The sequence below is a fragment of the Fusarium oxysporum genome, chromosome IV (genome assembly GCF_013085055.1).
Source record: "Fusarium oxysporum Fo47 chromosome IV, complete sequence".
NCBI classification, from domain to species: Eukaryota; Fungi; Ascomycota; class Sordariomycetes; order Hypocreales; family Nectriaceae; genus Fusarium; species Fusarium oxysporum.
Genome location: NC_072843.1, coordinates 466,615 through 491,113, shown reverse-complemented (window position 1 = coordinate 491,113; position 24,499 = coordinate 466,615). Strand labels below are relative to the sequence as shown.

General features: G+C 48.2%; 8 protein-coding genes across 8 annotated transcripts; 4 read left to right on the top strand and 4 right to left on the bottom strand.

The window, feature by feature from the left end:
- Positions 1–2,575: 2,575 nt before the first annotated feature.
- FOBCDRAFT_249332 (WD domain-containing protein) lies at positions 2,576–6,029 on the bottom strand (the record flags this gene model as incomplete). Its single annotated transcript, XM_031180095.3, has 4 exons — positions 2,576–3,098; positions 3,146–4,215; positions 4,262–4,440; positions 4,934–6,029. The coding sequence occupies 4 exons, from the start codon at positions 6,027–6,029 to the stop codon at positions 2,846–2,848; spliced, it is 2,598 nt and encodes an 865-aa protein (XP_031045982.2). The 3' UTR covers positions 2,576–2,845.
- A 3,768-nt stretch (positions 6,030–9,797) lies between these two features.
- Positions 9,798–11,168, top strand: FOBCDRAFT_133238 (Nitroalkane oxidase in complex with Spermine, A competitive inhibitor; the record flags this gene model as incomplete). The annotated part of the gene is made up of 2 exons (XM_031180099.2): positions 9,798–10,298; positions 10,350–11,168. The coding sequence occupies 2 exons, from the start codon at positions 9,798–9,800 to the stop codon at positions 11,166–11,168; spliced, it is 1,320 nt and encodes a 439-aa protein (XP_031045986.2).
- Positions 11,169–13,247: 2,079 nt separating this feature from the next.
- Positions 13,248–16,600, top strand: FOBCDRAFT_238606 (muts domain V-domain-containing protein; the record flags this gene model as incomplete). The annotated part of the gene is made up of 7 exons (XM_059610225.1): positions 13,248–13,462; positions 13,498–13,590; positions 13,772–14,420; positions 14,470–14,785; positions 14,959–15,279; positions 15,325–15,725; positions 15,773–16,600. 7 exons carry the CDS (start codon positions 13,248–13,250, stop codon positions 16,598–16,600), a joined length of 2,823 nt encoding a protein of 940 aa, XP_059464617.1.
- Positions 16,601–16,659: 59 nt separating this feature from the next.
- Positions 16,660–18,036, bottom strand: FOBCDRAFT_179973 (inositol monophosphatase). The gene is made up of 5 exons (XM_031180102.3): positions 17,736–18,036; positions 17,632–17,683; positions 17,060–17,584; positions 16,873–17,004; positions 16,660–16,821 (listed from the first exon to the last, which is right to left on the bottom strand). The coding sequence occupies exons 1-5, from the start codon at positions 17,911–17,913 to the stop codon at positions 16,713–16,715; spliced, it is 996 nt and encodes a 331-aa protein (XP_031045989.1). The 5' UTR covers positions 17,914–18,036; the 3' UTR covers positions 16,660–16,712.
- Positions 18,037–18,210: 174 nt separating this feature from the next.
- Positions 18,211–18,866, top strand: FOBCDRAFT_219773 (Dehydroquinase). The gene has a single exon (XM_031180103.3). It carries the CDS (start codon positions 18,275–18,277, stop codon positions 18,725–18,727), a length of 453 nt encoding a protein of 150 aa, XP_031045990.2. The 5' UTR covers positions 18,211–18,274; the 3' UTR covers positions 18,728–18,866.
- Positions 18,867–18,923: 57 nt separating this feature from the next.
- On the bottom strand, positions 18,924–19,952 carry FOBCDRAFT_238603 (xylose isomerase-like protein; the record flags this gene model as incomplete). Its single annotated transcript, XM_031180104.2, has 1 exon — positions 18,924–19,952. The coding sequence occupies one exon, from the start codon at positions 19,950–19,952 to the stop codon at positions 18,924–18,926; it is 1,029 nt and encodes a 342-aa protein (XP_031045991.2).
- Positions 19,953–20,572: 620 nt separating this feature from the next.
- Positions 20,573–22,751, top strand: FOBCDRAFT_249329 (uncharacterized protein; the record flags this gene model as incomplete). The annotated part of the gene is made up of 3 exons (XM_031180105.3): positions 20,573–20,925; positions 20,994–21,729; positions 22,253–22,751. Exons 1-3 carry the CDS (start codon positions 20,685–20,687, stop codon positions 22,749–22,751), a joined length of 1,476 nt encoding a protein of 491 aa, XP_031045992.3. The 5' UTR covers positions 20,573–20,684.
- A 22-nt stretch (positions 22,752–22,773) lies between these two features.
- FOBCDRAFT_249328 (major facilitator superfamily domain-containing protein) lies at positions 22,774–24,285 on the bottom strand (the record flags this gene model as incomplete). The annotated part of the gene is made up of 1 exon (XM_031180107.3): positions 22,774–24,285. Exon 1 carries the CDS (start codon positions 24,271–24,273, stop codon positions 22,774–22,776), a length of 1,500 nt encoding a protein of 499 aa, XP_031045994.2. The 5' UTR covers positions 24,274–24,285.
- Positions 24,286–24,499: the final 214 nt, after the last annotated feature.

Below are 24,499 nucleotides of genomic sequence, written 5' to 3'. Positions count from 1 at the left end.
TATTCATGTCCAATTGAGGAGGGGTGTGGTGTAAGACAGCCAAACCAAGAGGGGCATCAATCGGTATAAAAACCTGGTCTTTTCTTTTCTTTCTATGTAGTTAGCACCTAATCTGAAGCTTTTCCTCTCTGAGCTTTTGATTCTTTCTCGTGATGAGACAAAAAAACAACGCCACTAACGAAACAAGTCAAGATAAATCGGAGCGTGGACCGATGAACAAAGAAAGACAACGTGTGTGGAGTTTTCAGGCCCCACGATAGCCTGTCATTGTTTGTTTAGGCGGAGCTTTACAGAGCGGGTAGGCTAAACGCGGGTCGAGAAGCAGAAAAAACAAGGATGATGTATGGATGATGAGACAGAGTCAACAGCGAGGTCCGGTAATGTTTCTGTTTGGCTGATATGATAGAGAGTCAAAAGTGACATGATAATTCGGCACTTGGGTAAGAAACCTCGTGCATAAGGCGATGTAAAAACACTGATTGACTGTGCCTGGATGTGTTGATCAATGGGGAAGGAGATGTACATGGAAATAACCAGGCGTCATTGGTCTACGAATAGAGAAAATGCCTCCGGTTGATGTGAGGTGGTGGTGATGCAGTGTTGGTGGGAGGCTATTAACCAATCTCTCGGGCCTGTAGGTTGGTTACCTGTAGGTGCACAGTTACCCCAATGGCTGGGACATTAGGCGGCCTCTCAAATCGACACGCCCTCTTGTATTTCGTCGATCATGCACTTCACATGCCTGATGAATGATAGCTTGTTTGGTAACTATCTTATACTCAGGCATTTGGAGTTGCACCGCGGTATGATCGTGACCAGGGCCCAGCGAGAGAAAGGTATAGAACATTGACTGCTGTATGAGATTATTCTATAAAGGTTTCGTAGTCCGAACATGAAGGACACTGTCTAAACTCGGGTCCATGCACCATGCTCTACGTAAAGCCGGCTATTCTTGACATGTACGCGTTCATGATATCCATGGTAACCATCACCGTCTGAACTACGCCTGAAACAACCACCACCATCTCACCAACCGCGCCAAGCCAAAATTATCTCTTCATCTTTCCCTCATCTGCCTCACTCCATGCACTTCACTCAAAAGATCATCTTGCACCCTTGTCCAAAAACTGGCTGCACCGGCCCGTCTGCCATACCACGCCGTCTTACACGGGCCGTTTCTACTTCCCGTCTTCGCATCAGACTGACTGAATTTGCCGCATTATATTAAAAATCCTGAGATTAAAAACCGCATGGACCATGCGATTGGAGAGATGCATGCGGTTGGTGGCGTGCATCTGAGATGGGATGCGTGTGCAACTTGCAGGATATGGCGATATGCGCATTGTTTTCATCGGACAGCTTCCATCGCATACCAAGCCCGGGTGTTCCGTCCTTGGATAACGAGTCACGGTTTAAGGTCTGTAGATACTAACAAACAGTAAACTTTCTCTCTAGAAGATCGTCAGGGGACCCTTTCCTATTCTCGATATTGCTTCTCAACTTGGCTGCACCCCGCAGCTTCTCCGTGGTGGAGTAATTCCTGTGCCTCTTCACGTCTTGGTCCAACCCGAGACTGTGCCTCGGGGCAATGGACAAGAATAATTGAGTAAGTTATTGGGGTAATGACGGTCCGTGTCACATGGAAATCACTATCCTCTGATATGATCATGTCTACAGTGCATGCAACATGCATGCATCTACTCCAACTTTCCAAGCACCGGATTCCCGTAACATCACACAATGCGGCAGCAGGGATATTCGGCTTTCACCTGAGCCCACAGCCGGCCGGAGTACCGGGGGCCCGCAACGGGACCGGACAACTGCGTTTTTTTTTTCTGCGTGTAAGCGCTTGCAACACCTCATTCAAGAGCACACTGGCCTCTCTACCTGAGTGAGTACTACTGTACTTGTGTTTTGATGTTAGCCATATTCTGAATTCCCCGCATCTCTTTGGGCTGCTCGCTGCCCGATGTTTTCCGGGGTCATATCATCCACTCACGATCGGCGGGGAAACCTCGTGGTGTCGATGGCAGGCTGTAAGTTTGCAAGGTGCTTGACTTTTCGAGAAAAAAAGGAAACATCACTTGGAGATGCAACGCCGGTCCGGGTCCGATATGATCCGCTTAGGATGGCTGGGCATCCAAGCCTGATTCGAAGACATGCAGGATGAGGTTTTCTACGTGATCGAGATGAGATGTTAGAGCCAACTTCAAAGATAATTCTAGATATTTCGCTTCCAAGTTTAGCTACGAACTTTGCTTCGGGAATTCGGGATAAAGTACATTTAGCTTCGACATGGGTTGCTTACCCCACAGCACCAACACCACTTTCTAGACAGTTCCAACAGATCGCGAGCCTCACTCCAGCCCACTGTCCTCATTACCAACTCATCTAGTCTTCATACGTGTTTCCAACAGAACTATAGTAACATCAGGTAAAAAGAGGCCCATCTGCATACAAGCGGACCTATCAACTTGACTGCCTTGAAAAGCCGCAACTCGATCGAGGGTGTTCAGTTCCCGGTGGGATTGTATCTTGGATCATAGTCTAGAAGCTCTCCTCAACTCCCGTGCATGCATGATCTGCTACGAGGCCCCTGCTTGACAAAAGAAATGAGACTGGAACATTGTCAAGTGTTGCGTGAGATTCGGAAGTCTCCCGTGCTGAGCGCCGCGTATGCGCCTACAGATCTCATTGTGAAAGATAAGCCAAGCCCGTTTTCTACGCATCACCTACATAGTATCATCCCAGACATCCATCCAGTGACATGCACGGCACAGCAAACTTATGAATCACTTTAGGGGTATCTTGACTTGTAACAGTAACAAACACCATTTTCGGGATTCTAATTCCGCCACAGCCGAACGGCCTTGTCTTTACCACCGCTGCCAACCCTCTTTCCATCTGGTGCCCAATCCACCGCGTACACTTCGTCCTGGTGGCCGGGCAGATCCACGGCGAGTTTGTGAGAGGCCATTGACCACACCTTGAGTGTTGTGTCCTTAGATGCTGTTACGAGAAGGCGGGAGTCTGCTGAGAAGGCGCATTGGTAGACGGGAGCTACGTGGCCGCGGAGAGTGTTGATAAATTTGCCGTCCCTGTGATTGTTAGTATGCGAGAACGAGAGGGGGGTTCGGAGGCTTACCTTGCACTCCAGAGCTTGGTGTGGTTATCCCAGCCTGCACTGGCAATGAGAGATCCATCTGGTGAGAAAGTGACATGGTTCACTTGCTTCTGATGTCCCAACATACGCGCAACAGGCTTTGTGCTCTGAGCTGGATCCCAGAGATACATAGTGAAATCATCACTAGCAGTAACCAACCGCTCAGCGATTCTCCCCTGAAACTTGGCAGCCTTCTCAAACCTCTCCTTGGCCTTACTTCTCTTTCCCTCCTCCGTATCAGGAACAGGTGTATGGTCGTAGAACCCAGTCCTCAAGACAAAATCTGTTGAGAGCGCAAGATGATTCACCCAGTGGACGTGAGATGACAAGGTGTGCACAAGGGTTCCCTTCTCAGCATTCCATACTCGGACCGTCTTGTCGTGACTGGCGCTGTATACGAGACCCTCGCCTCCCCAGCGCACACAGCTTACACTGCTCTTGTGGCCGGATAGGACATGCTCGGTCTTTCCTGTGTTGACAACCCATATCCGGACTGTTGCATCTTTGCTTGCACTGGCTAACCGAGGTGTACCGTCTCTCCAGAGATGATAAGGCTCCCAGACGATATTGGTCACCCACTTTGAATGACCTGTCCAGGGGTTTCCAACAGCCTTTCCAGTTTCTGGATCCCAGAGTCGAACGGACTTATCCATACTTCCAGTAGCGAGACGTGCACCATCGGGGGACCAAGCAACTGCCAACACCCATCCACCATGGCCGGAGAGTGTGTACTTGGGTGTTCCAGTATCAGTATCCCATATCCGCGCTGTCTTATCTCCAGAACCTGTCGCTAGTCGATTACTGTTCTTGGGGCTGAATTGAGCTGCGAGAATTGCTTCGCCATGGCCGGGGATCTTATGGGACATGCGCGTTACGGGCTGGACCTTGAAGACGGCCTGTGGCTCGGCGCTAAGTGTGACAGTTGTTTCAAAGGGGTTCTCGATGCCATGGTTGCGGAGAAGCTGGAGGAGATCGGTAGGGTATTGGTCCACGATGATATCGGTATCTGGGATGTGAATTCGGAATCGATATGGGAGAAATTCCTCTTTTTCCTAGGCAAGTCAGCAAAGCTCAACAAGTACACATTAGGCGACAAACCCTAGCAAGTAAAGTATTCAAAAGAAGCGACAAGTTCTTTTCTGAAGCATCCGCAAGAGGAACCTCAATCACATCTGCCATCTGCTTTCCATCTCCATCCAAGAACCTCGCCTTGAACGAGCCAGCAGGCCCAGAAGCAATCGCTGTAACATCTTGTTGAATCTGAGAGCGCTCAAGCTCTTCTCTCTTCTGCCGTTTCGACGGCGGGGGTACAATTGTCGCCATTTTGGTTATTTATCTTGATGCTTCACAAAGTCTGGATATTTGCAAAAGCGGGATGGTGGGGCAGATTTTTGGCAAAATCTTTAGAAATTTTGGCGGTGAGGAGCTGCAGTGCCTTGATCTAAGTGACAAAAAGGTTTAGTATAAGCTCGGGTGGCTGTTTTAATGAGTTAATTTTGGCATCCCTATATAAGGTCCATGATTTCTTACTCTCCAGGGGCCAGGCCCATTCTACCTAAATCTCTACTAACAATTTTGGCACACACCCCCACATCAATCCGTTAACGACATGCCCTGCCAGGCCTGTCTTTTTTAAAAAGAAGTTCAAAAAAAAAACTAAAAAAACTACACGCAATACTGATCATTCTACGGAGTACAATGCTGATCATTTTACAAAGGCTCCTGATTCCCAAACGCCGTATTCTCCTTGCTATTGAGTTTGTTGTCCACCTTGAGAAGTCCGCCCGCGCATCCTCTTATTAGCCGGAGCCACGTAATGCTGAAACTGCGGCATATCCATCGTTGGCACCGCAATTGCGGCCTGCTGAGGGTTCTGCGGGAGATACAGCTGTGATTGCATCATGGCTTGGGCCTGAGCTTGAGCCTGCGCCTGCGCTTGTGCTTGGGCCTGTGCTTGGGCTTGTACTTGGGCTTGGGTGGTTTGTTGAGGCAGTTGTTGTTGTTGGATGTGCTGATGCATTTGCTGTTGCTGCTGTTGCTGCTGCTGCTGTTGCTGCTGTTGCTGCTGCTGATGGTTCTGCTCCACCACTTGCTGTCGACGTTGTCTAGCCCGCTGCTTCTGCACGGAGGATTGCCTCTTTGTCTCTTCAATTTGTCGATGGCGCTTGTCTTGAGCTTCTTGCCTCTTTTGTCGTTGCAGATCCTCATTCTGAACAGCATAGATGGCTGCAACGCGGAGCTGAAGATGCGATAGCTGCGCAACACGATCCGGATGCGACATCTTGCGATACTCGCTCTTGAATTGATGGAAAGTCTCGCCGGTCAGACGAAGAACTGCGTTGGAGACACCCGCGACCTGGATTGCAGCTTGAGTCTCCTGATCAGGTTGTGGCCCTTCGTCTTGCCAAGGCGTCAGGAGCGGCGTCGCAGCCGGATCCAAACTATGCTCACCTTCCAGGTCGTCCATCATATTCGTCTCGTCCTCGCTCGCAGCTTCGGGCGTCGGTGGTTCGGGTGTACCGGGCTCGTGGTTATGCTGATCGCACGTAATTGTCAGTACCCATCCCCCCATAGTCTTCCGATGAACCGCCTTTGCTTTCCAAGGACAGTCCGTCTTCTTTGTCGTCGTCTTGTGTTTTGTCGCCATGCATCGATACGGCCTCCCGCCGCGATCGCAGACAAGATCGCATCGTACTATGTCGTTCCCCGGGACGTCGGCACCACCCACTTTGCCTCGATGGGATCTAGCTTTGACAATCTTGTAGCCTTCCTTTTCCATGCCGTCGCTGAGTTGTTTGAAAAGGTCTTCATAGCTGTTGTAGATGCCCGAATGGGGCACTTGGACGGTCTCGAGAATGCCAAACATGTCGCCGGATTCAAGAACGCGATCAACGCGTTTGGAGCTCAACGATGTGTGGATTTGGTGGTTGACCGGTGTCAGGCGTGGCCACGCGTAAGGCAGCGGGGACGTTGAGGAATTTCCGTGCGGCAAATTCTCGGCTGTTTTGGGGACTTGCGCTGTCGCTCCCTGCTCGTGTAACATGAGCTGACGACCCCTTGGATGATAACTTCCATGCATCCTGCCATGTATGATATCTTGTCTCTACTGTTTTGTTAACGTTGGGCATGAAACACCCAATTACCAAGTTGGGAACTCACCCATTACTGACCTTTATTTTCCCGAACCTTGGTTGAGCCGCAACGCGCACTGTATTCTGGGCCCAGGCAGTATCTAAGGCATTCAGGTTTCAAAAGTTCACATATGCGCCATGTCTTTCCTTTATTTCTTGCTTTATGTCTAACTTTATTTCTTACAACGTAGCCAAAAGAAATCATGATGCATCATTACGAGTCGAAAGATTTAATTTCAGATGGCTTTTGGTTTTTTTTGTGAGAATTGAGTTAGTGGTGAAGCTTATATGAGGAGGGCACCAATGCCAGCTCATACTCACGATGTTTTCATTGCTGCGATCTGGTATCATATTTATTTAACCGAAAGACCGAATCTATGAGTACCTTCGGGGCAGCCTCCGGCATTTGAACTGCTCTTGGTGTATCTGTCCTGACTTCTCAGTAGCCGGCTCAGCTCGTTCGGCAATCAGCCTCCAGGAACCACGGGTCCGAGTGTTATTTATCTCCAGGGTATCTTCTGTTTATCATGATATTTGCTATCTAGTCCCATTGGCTGATACTAATATATCCAATGATAGCAGATCAATTTCTTTGATACGGATAAAGGTAATAAAGTGAGTGGACTGAAGTGTCAAGCTGGGTCCGGGTAACAATTATCCAATCTGCCCCGGATTCTAAACACCCACTACCCCAGATTATCCCTGAGAACCTATGATACAATGTCAAGTCTTAGGATTCGTGAATGCATGGATTTTAAGTGATCCTTTAAAAGTCTGCTGAGACTAACAGCGGAGCCTGTTCTAGACTTGCAACCAGCAGCCTTTGGTATGACCTTTCCTGAGGATTAATCCTTGCTCCTGATGCCAGAAACTCCTATGCTGATTTCTTATGAGGGTGCTATAAAATCGACCTTCTCTTTCAATGCATCTTCCTCGGCCTGTCTAGCAACTCCGACCACGGTCGACTTCTTAGCTGCAAGCCAGAAGAGTCAGAAATCTTCCTGCTCTACAACATCCTTATCAACACCTGGACGCTAGAGCCTGTACGATTCCTGATGACCATTCTGGTTACCATCTCCAAATCACGATCCGAGGCCGAGACTGCTTTGTCGAGCCGCTAGCCCTCTGAGGGAAAAAACCCCGTCGCGAATAACCCAACCGAGCTTCACGACGCCGACGACTAGCTATACCTGGAGGCCTCTCACTAAAGTGCCATAATATCGGCATGTTCTTTGCTTTCGATCGTAACGGGGATATCCAGTCTAGACTATGCGAGAGAAGACCACACTAGAACTGGCTTACTTTTAACGGTCTTCGAATCGACGTTGCACTTCTTGGCTGGGGCTCCAGGGTCACCATTTTCTTCAGGCCCGCTGGGCCATTACTTGGCCAGATAGTGGTTAGCGAGGTATGAATGGTAACGAGATATTCATATCATCCTGTACTGCTATTAGCCTCCCTGTATGTCAACGCCAAGCAAGTTTCTTCTTCATGCCCCAGTGCAAGACCGAGAACACAATGAAAAAAAGAGATCGGGACGCTCTCTGGAGGCAGTGTAATACCAGAAGCATCCCTTGAGTTCCAAAAAGTATACACATGGAATGACCCCGCCGCAGCGCAAGCCAAACCCTTACCCACGACCAGCACGAGCAAGCAGGTCTATATAAAGCCAAAATAAAAAAGTTTAACCCCTAGGCTAGCCCGAGTATAGACCCCTATACTGAAGAGATAAGAAAAGAAGAGGAAGAAAAATGAGGGATAGAGCGGTTTTATAATGGCGGGCATTCAGGTTCTGCCTCAGGTGCTTAAATGCTATAATACTCCGGGAGCGACTGCCTGATGGGTAGAAGCCTACTATATTTGGCAAGAAGTAGATAAACCACGCCTCGTTTGAGCGCTCTCTTTCCTTGAGAAGCAGAGGGAATTATTTTTAAAGGCAGCAGTGAACAGAGGACCAGTAGCTTTCGGCAATCTTGGGGCACTGGCCGGGGTGCTCTTGCCGCCAGCACTGCATTCTTGGGTGGCCACCAGAAATGCAGATATCATGATATGCCTTCCTTAACCTGAGGTAACTATCTACCTTAGGTACAGCAGAGAAACTGAAAACGCAAGGTGAGGCAGGCAAGGTAGGCCTAGCCAGGCAGGTGCTGTACTGAAGTCTTGGACTTGCCCCTGATAGAAGTATTCGACATGTCAAGTATCAGAGAGTTGAGATATTGAGATACACTATCAATTTACTGGAGATGATGCAAAAAGATGTTGGAAGTAGAAAACGATGGAGCTCAAGGTCGTCAGGCCACCAAGATACCAATGCTCAGGTGAATTGGAAAGAGATAAAACCTTACTGGTTGTAATGGGCTATAGCAAGGATTACACAAACGATGATTTAGTAGCCAACGGCCCGGCGGCACAGGTTGTAGCTCAACGGCGAATAGGGGGGGACTAATCCGTGAAGTTTGAACGGAATCTTATTAACAAAGCAAGAGTGAAACATAACTTCCAGAATAAGGTACCTATTTCTTCGGTCGCATCTTCTGTCGGACTGAGGTATGGACATGCCAGTACAGCAATGAACGACATACATGACTTATTTAGGCATGGTCGGGGATTCATGTGGTGAAAGCGTCAAATCAATGAGATGCCAAAGAACGACACTTGCACGCTTGTTAGATTATGGGGAAATAGAATGAGCGAGGTAAAAGAAAAACCAACAGGACAATGGTTCGAGCTTGTGACCTTCAGGTTTATGTATGTGAGGGCAAAAAAGTATTTGAACTTTTGTTCCGATAGACCATTTCAGTGCAGAGGCCTTCGCCCGTAGGCACTGGAGTTATTGCAAACCTGCTATATATGTTTATCATATAAACCCTGATATTAAATTACCTTATGTTTTCTTCTACCCTCTTGCCTGCCTACCTAAGTTAGGTAATTCTTCATGCTTTCTTTATTCCCTGATGTATTTAATTATATAGCTACCTAGGTAGGTAAAATGCACACTCCCCTTAGTCTAATAATACCTCTAGATTGCTTTCGACACTTTGCTTTTCTATCACAAGCTGTCGGCTGGCCGGCTCAGGTCATTTGGCAATCAGGTCATTGCCTACCCAACAGCAGTAGATCATTTTCCCTGATACGGGTAAAGCTGATAAACAGAGTTTGCTGAAACGTCTGGGTCCGGGTAGCAGTTATCCAATCTGCCCCGGATTCCAAACACCCACTACCCCAGATTATCCCTGATCTTCAGAATACTAGCTCGCATCTATCATTGCTAGCTTCAATTCTACATGATAGCAAGATATGATCAGCCCATCCACGAGCGGGGGAAGTGGTCGGGTAACAGTTAACCAGCTTCACATTGTCAGGTATAGGGCATATTGATAAGAGGCTGGAATAGAGGAATTGTTATATAAACTGACAAGAGTCTCTACATCTGGAGAGAAATTTGCTCGTGATACATACCTACTCAGTATTTTCTTAATTACACTTTCCAGTGCTTGTAAACAATGGTTGACTTCAAACTCTCTCCCTCTCAACTCGAAGCCCGACGACATGCTCAGGCCTTCGCAAACACTGTCCTCACCAAAGCCTCAGCAGAGTACAGCACCCAGAAAGACCAGCTCTCTCGCTTTCAAGCTACCAGACCCTTTTATAGGGGGGCTGTTCGTCAGGGCTTGATCAAAGCTCAAGTTCCCATTCCTCTTGGTGGAACTATGGAGAGTCTAGTTCACGAGAGCATTATCCTTGAGGAGCTCTTTGCAGTTGAACCAGCTACTTCAATCACCATTGTTGCTACTGCACTTGGTCTAATGCCCGTGATTCTTTGCGATTCACCTTCCCTGCAGGAGAAGTTCTTGAAGCCTTTTATTTCCGGCGAGGGTGAACCTCTGGCCAGTTTGATGCACTCTGAGCCCAATGGAACGGCGAATTGGCTACAGAAGGGCGGACCAGGTCTGCAGACGACAGCTAGAAAGGTTGGAAATGAGTGGGTCATCAATGGTGAAAAGGTTTGTACACTTCATCCCCAAACTCTCAAGGATATACTAACACATGTTTAGCTCTGGCCCTCCAACAGTGGTGGCTGGGACTATAAAGGGGCTGATCTTGCATGCGTTGTCTGTAGAGTCTCAGACGATCCATCCAAGCCCCAAGATCCCAACGTCGATCCAGCAACCCAGATTGCTGTGCTATTGGTAACTCGAGAGACCATCGCCAATAACAAGAAGGACGCCTATCAGATCCTGGGTGAACCTGAACTTGCAGGCCACATCACCACCTCTGGTCCTCACACTCGCTTCACCGAGTTCCGTGTTCCTCATGAGAACCTTCTTTGCACTCCTGGTCTCAAAGCTCAAGGTCTAGTCGAGACAGCCTTTGCCATGTCAGCTGCTCTTGTTGGCGCCATGGCGATAGGAACTGCCCGCGCTGCATTCGAAGAAGCTCTCGCCTTTGCCAAATCCGATACTCGCGGTGGCTCCAAGCATATTATCGAGCATCAGAGTGTAGCTGATAAGCTCATCGACTGCAAGATTCGTCTTGAGACTAGTCGTCTTCTAGTGTGGAAGGCAGTGACCACCCTTGAGGATGAGGCTCTTGAATGGAAGGTCAAGCTTGAGATGGCTATGCAAACCAAGATCTACACTACCGATGTTGCTGTTGAGTGTGTCATCGATGCTATGAAGGCTGTTGGCATGAAGTCATATGCAAAGGACATGTCTTTCCCTAGGTTGTTGAATGAGGTTATGTGCTATCCGTTGTTTGATGGAGGAAATATTGGTCTGAGACGACGACAGATGCAGCGTGTTATGGCTTTGGAGGACTATGAACCCTGGGCAGCTACTTATGGATCTTCCAAGGTTGATAAATCTCGCCTGTGATGGTGTCCAATTAATCATACATAAGAATCTGAAAGCAAGTTTAATGTAGTCCTGTTCCTTACGGAAGACATCATAGTTTTCTAGATGACGTTACCGATCAAAGTGCTGCTTTTATAAATTATTAAAAACCTATCTAAACTGATTTATAAAGCTATCGAAGTGCTCTTTGTCTCATCCCAAATGTCGTAAAGCTATCACTGGGCGTTGAACCGACACTCCTCGCGCTATCGGCCATAGGGTACATGTAGCGGCCAGTCTGGATGCTTATAGGCCATTCGGCCTTTTTGATTGCCCAGACTAGACTACTCTAATCATCCTTGTCTGATCTCATGTCCCGTACCAAATTAAGGTGCCATAGGTGGCTATCAATATCAGCACGACCACCACCATGAACCCATGTTACGAAAGAGTCTTGCTACCATCTGATTCTTTGACGTGCATCCCAAAGGCCGAGGTGTTGGGAGCACTGGTACAAAGAACAACGCCAGCTTCGTTCGACGGGCCGCTCTCCCTGATTGAGCGATGCCACCCTCCCTAAGAGGAAGCTGCGAATGCTGACCAATAGATATTTAAGGCGCTGTATGAAAGAAAGGGCGCAAGTAATGGACAAGGATAGCAGCCCTATATTGGCTTTGCCGTGGACGACAATGCACTGAGGATAAGACAGTTTAGATGTAGCTAGCCAAGGTTTCGTGATACCTGAAGCCATCGAGGTCGTTCCTCCGGCATAATGATATGTATTCCAAGGAGGTCTGGAGCAAAAGATAGTAGCACGGGACAAGAGTGGACTTGTACAAGCTAAGAGCATCACGAATCGTTTAATTCATCAACGACTGGCTACACTATCTTCTATCTGTAGTGGTACCTTGCGTCTAGAAAGCCTCATCCTCATTCATCATTTAAGAGAAGTGTTAAAAAGTCTACTGCTCACATTAATTAATTGGAACGTGCTTATTTCATTCTGACTTCCTGTTTCGGTAACTTGATCTTAGACATACGAGACCACTCAAACCTCAATTTACAACAGCATCCATTACACTCATGCTCAGGGTCAGGTTCCAGCGGAAACTATTTCTGGTTGGCTTGCTCTATGTTATTATTCATTTATTAATTTGGTGTAGTTATAGAGCTAGAAGATGCACCTCTGCTCGGGTCAGACATTCTCTGGTAGGTAACATGTTCGTATGATAGATTTGACCCTGATGTTCCTGGCAGCCATCATTGTTGCGCTGCCCATTCGTCGCACAGCTGATCATCGAGGTCAACGGGGTGTGTTCATGGTTGTTTTGGCGGGCATCTTGATGAGCCTCACTTGGACTCTCATCGTTCTTAAGCATTCAATTGTAGGCATGCACAGTATCCTGGGGCTGACAGCGTAATAGTTACTAGTTCTGTACTCCCCATTAAGCTGGTGTGGGCTCCTGCTCTATTCCTAATCGTGAGAGGAGAAAGATACGCGGCAGACATGTAACTTGCTGCTATGATTACAAAAACATGCACCGAGGAGACAATGTAACCTTCAGCCCTTGAATGGCCAGAAGGGAGAGCTTACGTTTATAGGACTCGAGGCCTCTACTACTTCTACTCGTGTTTCATCCTTAGTGAGTTGGTAGGCCCTCTGGTTGCTTCCGCTGCTGCTGACATTTCACCAAGGCTTCCCTTCCTCATGAGCTATGTCTTGCTATTGCTGACCTTTCCGCTCCTTTTGATTATGCCAAAGGATCATATAGCCCCATCCCCGGCGACCATTGACTCAAGTGAAGACCCGCCAACGTCGCAGGAGCAAGGCCATAGTATCCTGTGGGCAGTTCTCCATGCGTCCTTCGATCAATTCCATCTTCTCCGCTTCATACCCTCGTGTCACAATATGTGCCTGGAGGCGGTAGGATTTCTTATCAGCAACTTTCGAGGCATCTCACTCCGCGCTCTGGTACAGTATGCATCCTCTCGTTTTGATTGGAAACTTTCGAGGACAAGTTTGGCAGCACACGAATTTAACGCCTAGACTAATACGCGAACCAGACAAATACTCTCATTAGCGAAGTAGCTCTTGTCAACTTGGCCTTATTCTCTTTCATCATGCCTGCTCTGTTACACATCGTCAGCAAATACTTGGGGCCTACACCCCAGGTCCCGAATCTTGGAATTGTGAGGGCTAGCTTCCTGGGGCCACTCTCGCTTGCCTTTGCCATAAATTCGGGATTTTCACAATTTCTTGTTACTTTAGATGAGCACTACATTCCCTTGAAAGAAGTCACGAGTAATGTCAACATGAGAATAGAAAGTTATAGATAGTGCGTAGATGAAGCATCAACGATTTCTCGTGCAGTTACTCGATATACGGCATGATGGTGCTTTCCCTGGCTGCTCCTTCCCAAAACTCGCTCAGGGTCTTGAGGTTCCTCACCACCAACGCAGGAAGGTACCGCCAGTTCTACGCAACACATTTTTTTCCAAGTGATTTTTCCAATTTTTACTCTAAATCACAAAAAGATCACCGCACTTCCTGTCTACACCCATCTAGACATTACCCTTTGCTGACCACAGCGGATCGATCGCAACATGGATGTGAATACAGAGCGATTCCGCTCCATGCCATCTAGAACTGCCAGTCGCTCGTCTTCGAGTTACTTCCAGAGCAGCGATAGCCAAGCACATCTTGACCACACTGCAGCCCGGAGCTCCTTGGCCCCCAGGCGACCACAGACCAGTCTAAGCGAATACTTTGGATACGATCACTCAGGGAATAGCAAAAGACCTAACATCTCAAGACCTTCTACCGTACGTCCTGGATCGAGACCTGGTACTGCATCTGGAAGGAAGTCTCGCAATGGAACCGCCTCATCAATACTAGGGTTCAGCGAAGCGCAGACCATTGTATGCGCAGTGAGCGAGGCTCGTGGAGTTTCTCCTGCAGTCGGAATCGCATTTGTTAATGTTTCTCTTGGGGAGGCTGTCATCAGTCAAATATGTGACAATCAATCATATGTCAAAACAATTCACAAGATCCAGCTGTCTGCACCCTCACGCATTATCTTCATGACTACTGCCTGTCCACCAAACAACCCCAGCACCCTCTTTTCTCTTATACAAGACCTCATTCCTGAAACCCAAATCGACGCGATTGAACGGTCAGCATGGTCTGAGACAGAAGGGCTGGAGTATATACACAACCTAGCTTTCAAGGATGACATCAAACCTTTGAAGGTGGCTACACAGGGCAAGTTCTATGCCATTAGTTCTCTTGCCGCTGTAAGTCAAGTCATCCGGGGACTTCGATGAAGATACTAACTCGGAACAGGCAATGAAGTATATTCAACAACACTTCTCAATCAACTTCGTGCCGCACTCGCTCCGCATCCAATACCGACCTTCAGAAGATACCATGATGATTGACATTTCGGCTATTCAATCGCTTGAGATCATGCAGAATCTCCGAAACTCAAAGTCTAAAGATTCTCTCTTCGGCCTACTGAACCATACATGCACCCCGATGGGTTCAAGGATGCTTCGTAGCAATATGCTTCAGCCACCCACTCGCCCAGATCTCTTCATCACACCTCGGTATGATGCGTTGGACGAGTTGACCACTAATGAAGAAATGTTCTTGGAGATTCGTAAAGGCAAGTTTTGCAGCGATAGCATAGAATCTCGCTAACTCGAGCAGCCCTCAAGCTCTTTCATGACACGGAAAAGCTCCTGACCAAGGCAAGCTGGCCACCTAATTGACATATATCCTGCTAACTCCCGAAGTTGATCATTGTTCCCACCAATGCCGATGTCCAACAAGTAGAAGAACAGATCAACCAGGTCCTCATGATCAAAAACTTTCTGGAGTCAATCCCCGAACTTCACACGGCGTTGGGTCCTGCCAACAGCGTGTTACTAACCAAGGTCCGAGAGCTGTGTCGCCCTGAAATCACAAGCCACAGTCTCAATACGATCCGACAGACAATTGAAGCGGACGTTACTTACATGAAGTCTGCGCTAGATCTTCGAAATCAGAGAACCTTTGCTGTCAAAGCGGGCATCAACGGAATGCTTGATGTTGCTCGCCAGACATACAAAGAGCTCACCGAAGATATCCACCAGCACATCGATGTTTTGAATGGTACTAAACATGTCTTTTGTGTAATATGTTACTAATAGGATCTAGAGTTACACGGACTTGATGCTAACCTCCGATACGATAATGGGCGCAAGTATTGGCTAAGGCTGCGAGCGGCAGACTTCGATGACCGTCCCCTTCCGGATCTGTTGATCAATGTGGTGCGAAAGAAGGACAAGATTGAATGCCAGACACTTGACTTGGTCAAGCTCAATCTGAGGTTGTCCGATACCTCCAATGAGGTTGTCATTCGAAGCGACAAGGTTGTACAAGACTTGCTGAAAGAACTACGTTCTGATGTCCCACACTTGTTCCGTGTCTGCGAATCGGTTGCGCTTGTCGACATGATCTCTTCATTTGCGCAGCTTGCAACTACCCGGGACTACGTGAAGCCAGATCTCAGCACGACGCTCGCATTGAAAGCAGCGAGACACCCTGTCCTCGATAAAGTGAGTGCGAGAAGCCACTACTGATACACGCTGACTGACTGATATAGACCATGAACGGCAGCTTTGTACCCAATGATTATTACTCCACAGAGCAATATTGCTTCCACATCGTGACGGGCTGTAATATGAGTGGGAAAAGCACCTACATACGGGCGGTCGCATTGCTTCAGATCATGGCGCAAATCGGATCATTTGTGCCTGCCGAGTATGCCGCTTTCTCCATCATCCACAGCATATTTGCTCGAGTTTCGCTTGACGATAACATTGAGAGTAACCTTTCGACCTTTTCTGTTGAAATGCGAGAAATGTCCTTTATCCTGAGGAACATTGACGATAAGAGTCTCGCTGTGATTGACGAGCTGGGCCGGGCCACAAGCAACCGAGATGGCCTAGCAATTGCGATTGCAATGTCTGAAGCATTGATTCAAACCAGGGCATCTGTCTGGTTTGCTACACACTACATTGATCTAACAAAGGTTCTTGCGGATCGCCCGGGTATTCTCAACCTGCACCTCGCGGCCACTACCTCTACAACTGAAGATGGGCTGCCGCATATCACAATGCTTTACAAGGCGACCTCTGGTGCCACCAGCGGCGAAGAACACTACGGCATCAATTTGGCACGTGCGATCGGGCTCCCTCAGTCCTTCATTGACAAAGCCGAAGAGGTGGCCAAGGACATCAGGCGAAGACGAGAAACGACCAAGCGTAGCTCAGAGTCAACTCGGCTTGTAGCTCGTAGAAAGCTCATTCTCAACTTACAGGATGCATTGAGACGGGCCAAGGATTCTGGAAGCAAGGAGGCACTTCCAGGTTACTTACAGCTTTTACAAGAAGATTTTGTTGCCCGCATGGAGGAAGTTGACAACATGTAATTGGAAGGTAAATTATTCCGCCACCAATCTCGGGCGCATATGGATGGGCAATCATGCTGTACTCATCGAATGATGTTCTATATGTTTATTATGTTCATATTGCTGAGGCTGTTCATACGCCTGGGCGCTTATAATCTAATTCTCGGACTCGTTTCCAGACCTCCCTCACTGTTCGTTCTTGTGTCTGTCGTCCAGTTTCTGTTTCTGATGGACCTGCGGGGCTATGAAATCTTAATAAGTGACTTTTCAAGATTCAGTTGACTTGTGCTTACCGTATGGCCAGATACAGCCGTCCCCCAAGATGTGCTCTTGTAATGTCGGCAGTCTCTGGGTCACTGGGAGGATTGGCGGTTGTTACAAGGCCACCAGCCTCCTCGAGAATCGCGAAACCAGCCGCGACGTCCCTTTCAAAGTTAGCACTAGCTTCCGGGTTAAGACAAATACGTGAGATCATCATACCATTCCCAGCATCCACCCTCCCACCAGATGTCGAAAGATCCCATAGCGGTATACGCAAGATCCAACGTCGCGCTGCCCAAGCTTCGCATGCCATGGACCATACCACCCTTTCCTCCCCTGCCATTTCTCTCCGAAGCCATGTTGACAAAAGACTCGACCTTTCGCGACATGTTGCCATCTGGAATGTCGCGACGGTCCTTGCCCCATTCACACGAAAACGTACAGCCGCTAGGTGCATTAGCAGGCATCGGAGGAATCGGGTTTCTGATCAACGGTAGTCGCTGTGTCTCATTGAGCCATGCACCTCGTCCTGTGCATGATGAGAAGAATTGGCGTAGGAAGGGTGCGTTGATGACGCCAATGACTGGAACACCCTTGACCACTAGAGCGATTGACACGCAGAACATGGGGAAGAGATGTGTGAAGTTGACGGTGCCATCGAGAGGATCAACTACCCATGTCGGTTTGTCTTCAACGAGATATGTTCGCGAAGCACCAGCAGAGTAGGACTCTTCCCCGAGGAATCTGACATCGTTAGTAAGGGTCATGATAAGACGAGGGGTAAGACATACCCATGATCGGGATATTTACTGAGAACAGTTGTGCGAATAAAGTTCTCAACATCTAGACAGTCAGTGACTAAAACCATGAACAGAAGGATACAAAGAGGGAATACCATTGTCTGTCTTTGTCACGATATCTACCGAGTTCTCTTTCTCAACATACGAAACAGCACTCGAAGACTCCCCATTCCCATCGATCCGGCGCTGAGCAGCCGCCATGAGCATGTCACCGGCATCCTTGCCGAGCTGCACGGCAAAAGCGTAAATGTCGTTCAATTCGTGCTGCTCCATTATTGTTTGAAACTATTGTTTTTCCAGAAGACGCAGAAAAAGGATAAAAGCCAAACAGTGGTCTTGTAACTGTTTTGTCCGTAGCAAATGCCGTATGAAACCGTTGATTGAGTGTTTTCCGCGGTACGGATTATGATGCGCTGTGGGGAAGATGCGTTAGTGGGGGGAGGGGCAGAGGGGAAGGGATGAAGGCTTAACCGGGCGCGGGGGATGCCGAGAGTTTGGGGATGGGGAGATGGGAAAAGCTGGGGAATTGGCGGAGTTTTACTTTTGCGAGAGATCATTGATAAAGTGATACTCAACGAGAGATACTCAGTAAACAACACAATAACTCAATTGACATTGACATACACAAGCAATCATGTCTCGTCGTCTCCTCCTCATCAACGGCCCAAACCTCAATCTCCTCGGCACACGCGAGCCTCACATCTACGGCTCAACCACGCTCTCCGACGTCGAATCCTCCGCCTCAGCCCAAGCAGAATCCCTCTCCTCCAGCTTAGTATCCTTCCAAGCCAACAGCGAAGGCGCCATAGTCGACCGCATTCATGAAGCGCGAGGAAACGTCGATGCGATCATCATTAACGCTGGTGCTTACACGCATACCAGTGTAGCGATAAGAGACGCACTGGTGGGAGTTGATATCCCGTTTGTGGAGGTGCACATCACGAATGTTCATGCGAGGGAGTCTTTTAGACATCATAGTTATCTGTGTGATAAGGCGGAGGCAGTTATTTGTGGGTTGGGAGTTTTTGGGTACAGTGCTGCGATTGAGTATGCAGTTAAGCACTTGAAGTTGAGGACGAAGCTATAAATATTATCACATCATTGCATTATTAAACATCAGAAAATGAACGTTCAAAATTGTTTGTTTACAGACCAAGTCTGATGATGGGATTGAGTGGTTTTAAAGTTGTGATCGAGTGTTCAGTGAGCAAATAAAGACGGTAGATGATAGTAACAATACATTCTTGTGGTATTATAATAACTTAAACAAAACAGAAAATTATTTACAGCATAGCCTGCAATCTCGGCTGGACATCATCCGCCGTTCTCAACCCCAGCTCAATCTTCATCTTCTCCCACGACTCAGCCGCCCTCTTGGCCGTCTCCTCCGGCACAATCTGATCCTTATCACAAAACCTCCTATTAAACACCTCAAAACTCAACCACCCTTCAAACCCCAATCCTTGCACAACAGCCCTCAGTAATTGCTTACATGGAAGATAAGCATTATATGAACTCTCCCCGTAAAATAACCTCGCGTTTCTCGACCAGCTCATCCGCGACGGTTGCTCCGCGTTGTAAAACGGATGGCTCTCGTTCAAGGGCGAACTGAGTTTCTCGCCGTCAGCCACCTGCACCAGAAAGACCTTGCTGACGTCGATGTCTGTGAGGATCCTCTTGATGGACTCCTTGGTAACGCTCTCGCAGTCTTTTGTCTTGCCGCCTACGGCTGCAGGGTCGGCGTAGATTCGACCGAGGATGTTATAACTATCCAGGCAAATACCGAAATTCTCACGGTTAACACGCTGGATTATATCCCAACTTTGCTCCCACTTGTTAATCCTCGTTCCCCAACACAACGCCTCAAAAGCAAACTTAATCGGCGGCTGTTGCTCCAGCCCCATATCAGCAGCCACTGTAAAGTCAGCGGCTATAACACCCATATCATCCGTAAGTTGCTCCTCTGGTAAGAAGCTACTAGGGAACAAGATAAGATCTGTTTCAAGAGCGTGACATAGCTCAAACCACAACTTCAACTCCTCAAATTGTTGTGCTTGTGCCTCGCGGTTGAGCAAGCCGCCAAAGTGCATGAAGGGCTGGAGACAGATGATGGTAAGGGAGCGGGCGGCGCAGAGGTCGCGGATTGTGCGGGCGGCGGTGATTTGGTTGGTGGGTGTGTCGCCGCCAGGGAGGGACTTTGCGAGGTCGACAAGGTCTTCGTAGAAGACTTCTATGCCTTGGAAGCCGTATTTGGCGGCCATGTCGAGTTTGTGGGGGAGGGAGTGGCCTGCGAAACAACGGCCTAGGGACATTGTGCATATGCTTGGTTTGTGAGCCATAGCTGCGATCAGACGATAGTGTTTTGTCGATATAGTGAAGCCGTCAATGTGATGAGTTGATGAAGAGTGACTACAATGATATGGTGAATGACACTCGATGATAGAATGCTTATATGAACAGCGATAGATACAATAATGAGATAACTAAAGAGACAAACCACCGCTGATGCTGTGGCAACTTGATATAGAATCTACAAAGCGGAGAATCCCCCTGATCAAGACTCGATGATAAAGCAATCATTCATCCAATACCACCCCCGTTTTCCCATCTCGATCTTATCCATCGTCATACAAAAAGCCGTCACGAGGCGGTACCAGCCGAACCCAGCCAAGCCATGCTAATCGTTTAAGAGGACACCCATTCGCAAAATGATAAGGCAATTTCCATGCGACTTACATCATGGGGTGAAGGTCATGTTTATCCATTACCCGGGACCGAGGTGGCTAAGTCTTTATCCGGTGGAGGGGTTCGAGACCCGGTAATTTCTTGCATTGCGACCCCAGCTTTAGTGGATAAACCCTTGAGGCGGAGATTTCGGGGGCAAGTGTGAAAATGGGATCTGGGGTTTCTTCCATTGCGTTCTCTGCTACTGGACGGTTTCAGTACTTGAATAGCACCTATCTTCGCTACTTTCCAGGATCATTTCTCAATCAGGCCACTTTCTTTTCCACTTACTATCTCTGTCTCTGCACTATCTACCTATCATGTCTGTCCAACAAGTCTCCTCTGAGCAAGTCTCCGTCTCTGGGGACTCTCTCCAATCGAACCAAGTCTCACAACTCCAACGCCACGGCTACCTCTTTGGCAAGAAATTGACTGCTTCGCTGTCGCCGTTTCTTCATAATGTTATTTATCAAGATTTGGGATTGAAGTGGGGTCAGGTTAGACTTGATTCAGCTGATATTCCTGGCTTTTTGGAGTTGGCGCACCATCCCGACTTTTACGGTACGTTCCACTCACTCACTCAATTGAGTTCCATGTCATGCATGAGTTGAAGTACTGATGATGAACAGGCGCCTCAGTTACTATGCCCAACAAAGTCGCCATCATTCCATACCTAGATGAACTCACAGAAGAATGCCGCGATGTCGGCGCTTGCAACACCCTCTTCATCCGTGAAAGAGACGGTCGCCGTATCTTCTGCGGCGCAAACACAGACGTCATTGGCATCCGCGACTCATTCTACCAAAACATCGACAACCCCGACGCCGTCTTCCACAACAAACCCGCTCTCGTAGTCGGTGGCGGCGGCGCCGCTAGAAGCGCTATCTACGCTCTGCGAAAATGGATGAAGGTCAAGACAATCTACCTCGTCAACCGCGACGAAGCAGAAGTCACCGCCGTGATCGCCGACTGCGCTGAGCGCGGCTACGGCGAAGGACTCCTCCACGTCAAGGACGTCTCACAAGCACAAGCCCTCGAAGCACCAGGTGCCATCGTAGCATGCGTTCCCGACTTTGAGCCCGAGACAGAAGAGGAGATTCGCGCGCGCGCAGTGACGGAAACGTTTTTGGACAAGGAGCAAAAGGGAGCTATTTTGGAGATGTGCTACAACCCCACGCCTTTTACGCGGCTGGGCGGTATTGCGGAGGATAAAGGGTGGAAGGTCATTCTGGGAACGGAGGCGTTGATTTATCAGGGCTTGGAGCAGGATAAGTATTGGACGGGCAAGACGTTGGAGGAGATGCCGATTGAAAAGGTGCATGTTGCTATTGCGGAGAAGGTTGCGCAGAGAGCGGAAGCGAAGCTGTGAGGTTTGTTTTTTATGGGCATAGATAGCGTGCATTATTGGAGTTTCATATAAATGTTTGGACTTTTTGTTACGATATGTTGCCATTGCTTTGTTGGCTGAAGATGTGATTAATGCTCATCTGGACTACCCTGAGCTTACCTAAACTCATAAACCTTTACCTAAATATAAGCTCACCTGGTGTAAATGTTAGAGTAGCGATGAAAAGTATAACCAGCCAAGGCAAGTAAAGTATCACGATAGCGAAGTTAACCTTCACGATATTAGGCTTTGAGTTACAGTTGCAGAAGATCATTAACAGTTTACCCAATCACTGCGACAGATGACCAGGCAACAAACGGATAGACTTTTGTTTCCTTCAAACAGCTGTAGCCATTTTAACGAAGAAGATGTTAAAGTTGGAATGTTCCTCTATTTAAATAACCGACCATAAGTGGGATTTCACCTCGATATCTTCCTCTCAACACAGACACACACACATACATACATACACAAACAGACACCAAAACAAACAAACTAAAGGTCTTACAGTCTCTTCATAAAGGATATCACAATGGCTGAATCCTCAAAGCCACGCCCTCTCTTCATCTACGGAAGCCTACGCGCCCGCCCGTTATTAGCCTGGGCCCTAACCGGCGATGCCGCAAACACAGAACCCATCTCCGCCTTCGCCAGCCCAGCCACAGTACGCGGCTACGCACGCTATACCGTCCGGTCAAGGGACTATCCTGCCGTTATAAAGAAAGATGGGCATGAAGTAGATGGGGACTTGCTGATCTTGGAGACCAAGTCCCTGCGCAAGAAGCTCGATGACTTTGAAGGGGAAATATACACTCCTACTAGTGTTGATGTTGTACTGGAGGATGGGAATATTGTAGAGGCGGATATGTATGTCTGGGCTGAAGATGAAGATATGTCGACTGATGAGCCCTGGGAGTTGGATACTTTCGTGAAGGAGAGGTTGGAGGATTGGCTTGATCTTTTTGAGGGCATGGAGATGATTGGGGATGATGAGGACTGAGAAGTTCTATTGACTTGTCTAGCTATGAGCTTGACTCATATCTACTACTCGCCCTAATCCTCTCCCCATAAACAAAGAAACACCACGGTATAGGCGCCATCAAAAACGTAAAACCCGCCAAGAGCGTCGTTGCCCACCCCGCACCAAGCTTCTCAAACATCTGCAGCGCAAACATGGGAAATGCAAAGCTCAAAGAATATCTACTTAACATCATAGCACCAGACGCCGATGCTCCATACAAAGGACCGTAAGCATCGAGCATAAAGAGATTTACACCAGCGTAGATCAGAAGGCAAGCCAACATTGTCATTCCCTGGAAGAAGATGGGGAGGATCCAGTGGATGCGGAATTCCGCTGTCCATCCTGCTATGAGGAGACTGGCGGGGAGGAGAAAACTTCCGATCATGGAGGATATGAGACGATGTTCTGGGGGGAAAGGCTCGCTTGCATCATGGGTCTGGTTCCAGTGCATAAGGCGCTTTTGATAGTATGAGAAGTCGATTAGGACGAAGGGGGCACAGGCCAAAAGGGTGCCGAGGGTTATACCCAGATATGAAAGGGACTCGCATGTTGCGCTGAAATTGTAGTAATGTCTGAAGATCCAGGGAACGGATATGATGAACGTGTATAACAAGCCGAAGATGAAGCCGTTATAGAGACTGACCAGAGTGACGATTGGTTCAGTGAACAGCATATGAAGCGGCCGAAGGATGAGAACCGTAAAGAAGTGTCGAATCGTCCTAGCAACAGTTGTGTGTTGAGACGAGCTATCACCCAAACCCATTCTGATAGCTCGTCTTCGCAAAACAACCTTCTTATAAGTCTCCCTCGTGAACAAAACCGGGATATAAAGAACACACGTTATTACAACAGCAACCCACTGCGTCCACCGCCACCCAAAAGACCTCTCAACGAACCCCCCAACAAGAGGTCCAACAGCTGCTCCAAGTGAAGGTATAGAGTAGTATATCCCCAAACTCGCACCACGATATCTTGGCGCACAATAATCCATTATCGTAGCAGACGTATTATTCACATTCGGCGATGCAAACATGCCCGCAAAGAACCGACAAATCGATAAACTCACGATACCATTGGCAAAGCCCGATCCTAGCAGAAAAGCAAGGAAGATAGGCGTGGTAGCGACATACACCGTCTTGCGTCCATAAGTCTCAGATAGCGGTGCTCCAACGAGTGGACCGCACGCCATGCCGAGATTATACAGACTTAGAGGTAGAACAGAAGGTAAACGGCCTTGATGGAATTCATGGCTGACGGCGGTTTGGGCTGGGGCGTATATAGCGCCTGCGAAACAGGAAGCCCAGGCGAGGGATGTTATGGAGGCTATGCTGAGTATTTTTGTGAGGAGGGAGAAGTTTCGGGGGTTGGAGGGATCGTTGGGACCTGTCCAGTCGTAGGCTGCGTTGATACGGGTTATTGTTTGTGAGATGGTTGGTTCATGCTGTGAAATGGTATTGACTTGGACCATTTCTGATTGAGGAAATGGGACCGAGGACGCCATGGCGATGTGCTCTTTCATTCAGAGGGTAAGAGGTCACTGAGGAGTGACGTCGAGGTTGAGAAATATATGTTCGGCGAAGACGATATCTTGCCGTGGTGTTGGAGATTTTTTAGCTTGGCAACATATAGTACGGCAGCTGAATACCGAATCTCTCAGTTTCACGTCATTTTCTCTCTTTCATAATCAGTGTAAATTATAATCACTATTTATTTATGTATTTCTCACG